Genomic DNA, 6,750 nt, shown 5'->3' with positions numbered 1-6,750 from the left:
AAAAAAAAAAAAAAAAAAAGAAGCAAGCAAGCAAGCAAGAAAGAAATCTGTAACTATATCTCTAACCTGCAAAACCAATCTCCTATAGCAGTTGTTTTCATGACACTTACATCCCATGCAGTGGGAGCACAGTGAAGCAGGGAGTGTTTGACCTGAAGACTAGTGGATGGCAGGTGGGAGAGGGCATTCTGAGAAGATAGTATGGTTAGGACAAAGGCACACAGGTGAGGAAGCCCGAGGTACACTTGGAAGTACAAGTAGTTAGCACCATTGGGAGTTTAGTGCAAGAGAAAGTGTAGTGAGAGATGAGGCTGGGCAGACAGCGTGAGGCCATTGTTACACCTGTGGGTCCATGGTATCTGGGGGAAACTGACATATACACAACGCGTAGGAAATAATGTCGGCTTGTTCTATCATTGGAAATGCCCCACTTTACTATTTTGTCAAGCTGGTACCCACTTCATTCATATAAACAATGACAGGCTGCTGCTGTTGAGTGGCAGACAGGGGTTGTGGGAAGTAAGAGAGTGTGGAAGGGAGAGAAACCATTTCTACCACCCAGGAGTTTTTCTGGGAGCTCTTCATCCTGGATAACTACAGCATATTCATAGCAGTGGTCTGCACAAATGAAGTAGAGGATAGATCCTGCAGTCTTCCTGGCATCCTTTCCCCAGACTGGCCTGGATCATCCAGGAAGGTGTCCAAGCCCCTCAGCAACTAGGCATCCCCCCAGCTGCCATGATGCCACCAGAATTTCAGACCTCTAATGTGGATCTTGTGTTCCACTCTTAGGGATTCCCCACCACACAGAGATTTAGGGTCTATGAAGAACTGAAAAATGATCAGAAGTGAAAAAGATGTATAAACAGCATCTGGACCGAGAGTGGGGGGACCTGAATGTGGAAAGGGTGGGTGTGGAGCAAGAGCGGCCATAGTGAACACCATAGAGGGTGAGGAGTGTGGCATGAGAACCAACCACCCACCTCCAAATAAGAACAGGCTGAGCACCTCATCGCTTAATTTTCCTTTCCTCAATTGGATAGAATTCTTGATCATAGGAGATCAGGACATTAGGAGGGGACAACTAGCAAGGCTTGAATTTTCCCCACATTGTCAAAGGAAGTCAAAGGGGTAGGATTTTACCTATCCTTGGGCAGGAAAGCAGAAAAGGTTTCAAGCAATCCAGACAGTGTCCGGCAAGGAAGGCCTTGTAACTGGCACAGGGAAAGGCCATCAGTGGACAGGAATTCTCCAGGACGCTGATGTAGAGTTCCACAGCCCTCCTGTGATCACAGACTAGATAGTAATAACCTGAACAGAGAAAAAAACACAACCAAGTTTCCCGTAATAAAGACAAACAGAAACTCCCCCATGCTGCTTACTGAAACTCTTGCCTTTCATATTCCAGCAAGTCATAAACACATGAGTGGGAGTTCCCTCAAATCACTTTTTTAAAATATTAATGTACACGATTACTACATTCTGCTTTTTCACTTTTCCTGAAATACGTAAGCGTAATTCATCAAGAAAACTGCTTGATTTGAGATGCGTTCTTTATTTTTATTATTTTTTTTTTTTGAGATGGACCCTGTCACCCAGGCTGGAGTGCAATGGTGAGATCTCAGCCCACTGCAACCTCTGCCTCCTGGGTTCAAGTGATTTTCCTACCTCAGCCTCCTGAGTAACTGGGATTACAGGTATGCACCACCATACCTGGCTAATTTTTGTATTTTTGGTAGAAACAGGGTTTTGCCATGTTAACCAGGCTGGTCTCAAACTCCTGACCTCAGGTGATCCACCTGCCTCAGTCTCCCAGAGTGCTGTGATTACAGGTGTGAGCCACCATGCCTGGCCTTGAGATGTACTGTTACATGATCATGCAGATTCTCCTTCATAAAATGGGAATATATACAGAGTTGATGATGGATGCTGCCCCACTTCTCAAAATGGATATTTGTGCATATTTTTACCTTCTTCATCACCAGCCATACAACCAATTTTTTACAACCTCATTATACTCAACCCAGCAGTGAGACAGTCAAAGGCATCAGCAGCACTTGATGGTCACTGTCTATAGCCAATGTGCTGAGGCTCACAGGGCCAAATGACTGATATGCAGAATTTGCCAAATATCACAATTTACCAAATCTTGGTTTCATTGTTGTTTGCTATTTAAGTTTGCAGCAACATTGGGTAAATTGCCTGAACCTAAGAAGTATATGGTGAGCTATGACCCCAGGGTCCTAGGGTCTTCAAATTCTCCCTGCACCTTGAGACCCCATTGCTGAGACCTGCAACCAAGGCCGAGATGTATTTTGACTCTCCTCCCCCACCACCACCCGTGATTGGGACACTCTCTGTGGCCAAGCTCCTTCTAGCTGCAACAAGGAGCTGGGGCAGAGACAAACTAAACACTTCTCAAATTGTGATATGAAGAAAAAATGAAAAGTGGTCAACTGAAATGCCACCAAATCTTCAAAAGCCATTGAAACCAAACAATCCTATTTTATATAGAATTGCTAAGAAATTTATAAATTGCAAAAAGAAGCATGTTTTTGGAAACTAGTAAATTTGGTAAAATAGATTAGTAGTTATTTAATAAGATTGTCAAAGGGATCCTTAAAATGTTAGAAATTTGGTAAAGCAGGAAAAGACTAAAAACACAATAAACAGAAATCAGCATTTTAAATTTTTATGTGAAATGCCGATATATTGACTATATTCATAAGTTATAAGAAAATCAAATAATTATTGGTCTTAGCTTTTGACAAATTTAGTATTAAAATAATGCTAAGAACATACCAATAAATATATGAAAAAGAACATTCCAGAAGGCTACATTTAAAGAGAGGAAATGTATAGTCATTGAATGTACAGTCCTTTCCCCTGTGATCGAGGAAAAAAAGATCATCTTGAAAACAATTTTAGAGAACTGGTAGAGTTGGTAAGTGTGGTGAAATGACTGCAGTGAATTGATCCTTCGGCTCACTAGCTTTGGGCACGATGGCTTGCTTCGGCCACAGCAAGGCTCTGTAGAGGATGCAGTTGGTGTGGACTGTGCCTTATGCCACACCCTCCCCTCAAGTGCCTGGGCTCTGAAGATATCCATCCTTGAATACACACTGAGGAAGGCATTATGAGACATAGCAAAGGACACAGTCAAGCAGACCATCTGTGGTCCACTCTGGCTGACTCAGCACAAAGCCTGTTGGTGAATTCCAATTTCTGGGGTTGCCAAATGCCAACTTTCACTGGCTTTCTGACCTGCGTGAATGAAGGTAGGACAGCCAGGTTGGTCTTGGCCTCCATTGACGAAGTAGTCCACGTGTCCGACAGGAATCCGAATACCGAACACTGAAAGGAGGCGGAACTCCATTAACTTCCTTACTTCAGAGCATATTCTCCAGGTCCCACAGCAGAGTCAGCTGGCAGCAGAGCTCAAACTCTGACCTTGGGAGCCCACATCCTCTGCCCACATCACTTCTAAGTGCTGTGAAACTTCACAGAATAAGCCCTCAAACAATTTTCTTTTTTTCTTTTCTTTTTTTTTTTTTTGGAAAGGAGTTTCGCTCTTGTCACCCAGGCTGGAGTGCAGTGGCGGGATCTCGGCTCACTGCAACCTCCATCTCCTGGGTTCAAGTGATTCTCCTGCCTCAGCCTCCTGAGTAGCTGGGATTCCAGATGCATGCCACCATGCCTGGCTAATTTTTGTAATTTTTTTTTGTTTCACCATGTTGACCAAGTTGTCTGGAACTCTTGACCTCAAGTGATCCACTCATCCCAGCTTCCCAAACAGTTTTCCAAAGGGGTTTTTCATGCTAAAAGGAACCAAGGAGATTCAGTTGGTAAGATGCTCATATTTGCCTAAACCAATCAAGAAAAATATCCCAGAAACAAGTTTTTGTAACAGAATAACTGTTATAAAATACCCCAGTAACTGAGTAACTTATAAACTTGGTAAATTTCTTCATTGAGTAGTTTCGGTTTTACTTTGAGTAATAGTTCAAGTAAACTTGTTTGGGATCACATTTCCACAATCTCCCCCAAAACATATCTTTGTGCTCTCCTGACTGAGTAGAAATGGGACGTGGCTCCAGAGCTGAGGTAAGAGAGCATCCTCTGCCCTCATTCTGCCCCTGTGACCAACTCCTGGACCCTCCACTATGGCAGACTTAAGCCCTCAGACTGGCTCAGGCACAGCTACTGAAGACCCCGACTTTCTCCTTCCTAGCATCTGTCACTATTGGAACTATTGGAAGAACTTGATTTATATTATTTACTTACTGCCGTCGACCTGGAGGTTTAGCATTATGATAAAACACCTCACTGTGCAACAGAAGCTCAGAGAGGACCAGGGCATCTCTGCCCAGGGCCATGCAACTAGATGCCAGCCTCCTAGGCCCTGCCTTGAGCTCATTCCCTCGCCCCAGGAAGGTCACCCAGCTCACTGTCAGTGTCTGTGTGGATGGCTTCCACGAAGAGGGCGTCTCCGGCATCCAAGCGCTCCTCCACACTGGCCCTGGTGTACTCAGGTCCAGCGGGGTCCAGACCTATGAGGAGAGACTTATGTGAGGGACTCCTTTCCTCTCAGCTGCAGAAACGCTCATGGACCCACCATACACCCACCCCTTCCAGTGCAGATCGTAAAGCCTCCCTGAAAAGACCCAAGGGTTGGGAGAATTAGCTGAGGACCATCTTCCTCAGGAAACCCCCCTCTCTCTTGTCTCTCTAGGGGGAATCCCTCAATGGCCCAGTTTCTCTGGCTCTAAGATGACCTTGATAACACCAATTGTTTGATAAGAGTTAATGAAAGTAATATTAACCTTTGTGTAATAATAACAACAGCTACAATTTCTTTGAGCAGTTACGACGTACCGGGCCTTCCTTATGCTGTGCAGTTTTACATACTCTAGTCCTCACCACAACACAGTGATTACTGTGAATACTACTATTCCCATGTCTTAGTTTGGATCCCTTCCCTTCCCCCTACAAGAAGACCCTGTCACAGAAGTTCAAGGTAGATTTGGGAGAAAGTCTCAGAAAGCATGGTGAGGGAGTGGGAAAACAAGTCAGGGAATAAAGGAAAATATTCATGAGTATGGGCTACTGACTCCCACCCCACTGGGGCCCCTCTATGATACTGTAAAACAAGACTCAGAATTGTCCTTCCCAAAGGCCAGGAAACGGGGGGTTTTTGCCACACAGCTCTAGTCCCTGATTAACTGAGAGTGGCCCTGGAAGCATAAAGTGTTCCACACTTTTACATGTATATAACAAAAATAACAAAACTGTCTGAAGATGATTCCCACAGGGGGCCAAGGAGACGTCCATTTTACAGATGTAGGAAGTGAGGCGCAGAAAGAAATAAAAGGGGAAGTCCTTGCCAGAGAAATCAGGCAAGAGAAAGAAATAAAAGTCATCTAAATAGGAAAAGAGGAAGACAAGTTGTTTCTCTTCATCAATGATATGACTCTAGAGAAGAACGTTAAAGATTTGACTAAAAGACTCCTCTACCTAATAAACAACTCCAGCAAAGTCTCAGGACACAAAATCAATGTACAAAAGTCAGTTGCATTTCTATGCACCAATAATATTCAAGTTGAGAGTCAAATCAATAATGCAATCTCATTTTCGATAGTCACGCACAAAAATAAAACACTTAGGAACACACCTAACCAAAAAAGTGAAAGATCTGTAAAAGGAAAACTCTAAATCCTGCTAAAAGAAATCATAGGTTACTGGACGCGGTGGCTCACACCTGTAATCCCAGCACTTTAGGAGGCAGAGGCAGGTGGATCACCTGAGGTCAGGAGTTTGAGACCAGCCTGAACAACATGGAGAAACCCTATCTCTACTAAAAATACAAAATTAGCCAGACATGGTGGCACTTGCCTATAATCACAGCTACTCGGGAGGCTGAGGCAGGAGAACCACTTGAACCCAGGAGGCGGAGGTTACCGTGAGCTGAGATTGTGCCATTGCACTCCAGCCTTAGCTCAAAAGTGAGATCTTAGCTCAAAAAAAAAAAAAAAAAAGAAATCATACATGACACAAACAAATGGAAAAGCATTCTATGCTTTTTGCATAGTATTTGCAAAAGAATCCTGTATTCTCTGCAGGGTTGGAAGAATAAATATTATTAAAATGTTCATTTTGCCCAAAGCTATCTACAGATTCAATGCTATCCCTACCAAATTACCAATGTCATTTTTACAGAATTATAAAAATTTATTTTAAAATTCATATGACACAATAACGGGGCTCAAATAGTCAAGGAAATCCTAAGCAAAAAGAACAAAGCTGGAGGTACTACACTACCCAACTTCAAACTATACTATAAGCCTACAGTAATCAAACAGTATGGTACTGCTACAAAAATAGATACATAGGCCAGTGGAACAGCATAGAGACCCCTGAAATAAAGCAGCACACCTACAGCCATCAGACATTTGACAAAGTTGACAAAAATTAACACTGAGGAAAAGGTACCCTATTCAATAAATGGTGCTGGGAAAACTGGCTGATCATATGCTGGAGAATGAAACTGGGCCCCTATATCTCACCATATACACAAATTACTCAAGAAGGATTAAAGACTTTAATGTAAGACCTCAAACTATAAAAAATCCTAGAAGAGGCAGGGCGCGGTGGCTCAAGCCTGTAATCCCAGCACTTTGGGAGGCCGAGGCGGGTGGATCACGAGGTCAAGAGATCGAGACCATCCTGGTCAACATGGTGAAACCCCGTCTC

The 6,750-nt window shown here is 43.5% G+C and overlaps 1 protein-coding gene across 4 annotated transcripts in view; it reads right to left on the bottom strand.

Annotated features, from left to right (window-relative positions):
* The window catches only part of PLA1A (phospholipase A1 member A), a 35,427-nt gene that overhangs the window by 10,936 nt on the left and 17,741 nt on the right, over nucleotides 1–6,750 (bottom strand). For 3 of the 4 annotated variants that reach the window (XR_001821867.2, XR_001821866.2, XM_017518913.2), the window contains exons 5-7: nucleotides 4,449–4,550; nucleotides 3,265–3,354; nucleotides 1,144–1,311 (exon numbers count right to left, since the gene is read on the bottom strand). Coding sequence is in view for 2 of the 4 variants with exons in the window: in XM_017518913.2 (XP_017374402.1) it covers nucleotides 1,144–1,311; nucleotides 3,265–3,354; nucleotides 4,449–4,550 (360 nt within the window). In the remaining 2 variants the exon portion in view is untranslated. The remainder of the gene's footprint in view (nucleotides 1–1,143; nucleotides 1,312–3,264; nucleotides 3,355–4,448; nucleotides 4,551–6,750) is intronic. The other variant, XM_017518914.2, reaches the window with a different exon arrangement.

The sequence above is a fragment of the Cebus imitator genome, unplaced genomic scaffold (assembly GCF_001604975.1).
Source record: "Cebus imitator isolate Cc_AM_T3 unplaced genomic scaffold, Cebus_imitator-1.0 Scaffold713, whole genome shotgun sequence".
Classification (NCBI taxonomy): Eukaryota; Metazoa; Chordata; class Mammalia; order Primates; family Cebidae; genus Cebus; species Cebus imitator.
Note: the sequence above shows the minus strand (reverse complement) of the source record. Positions and strands in the feature narration are given on the sequence as shown.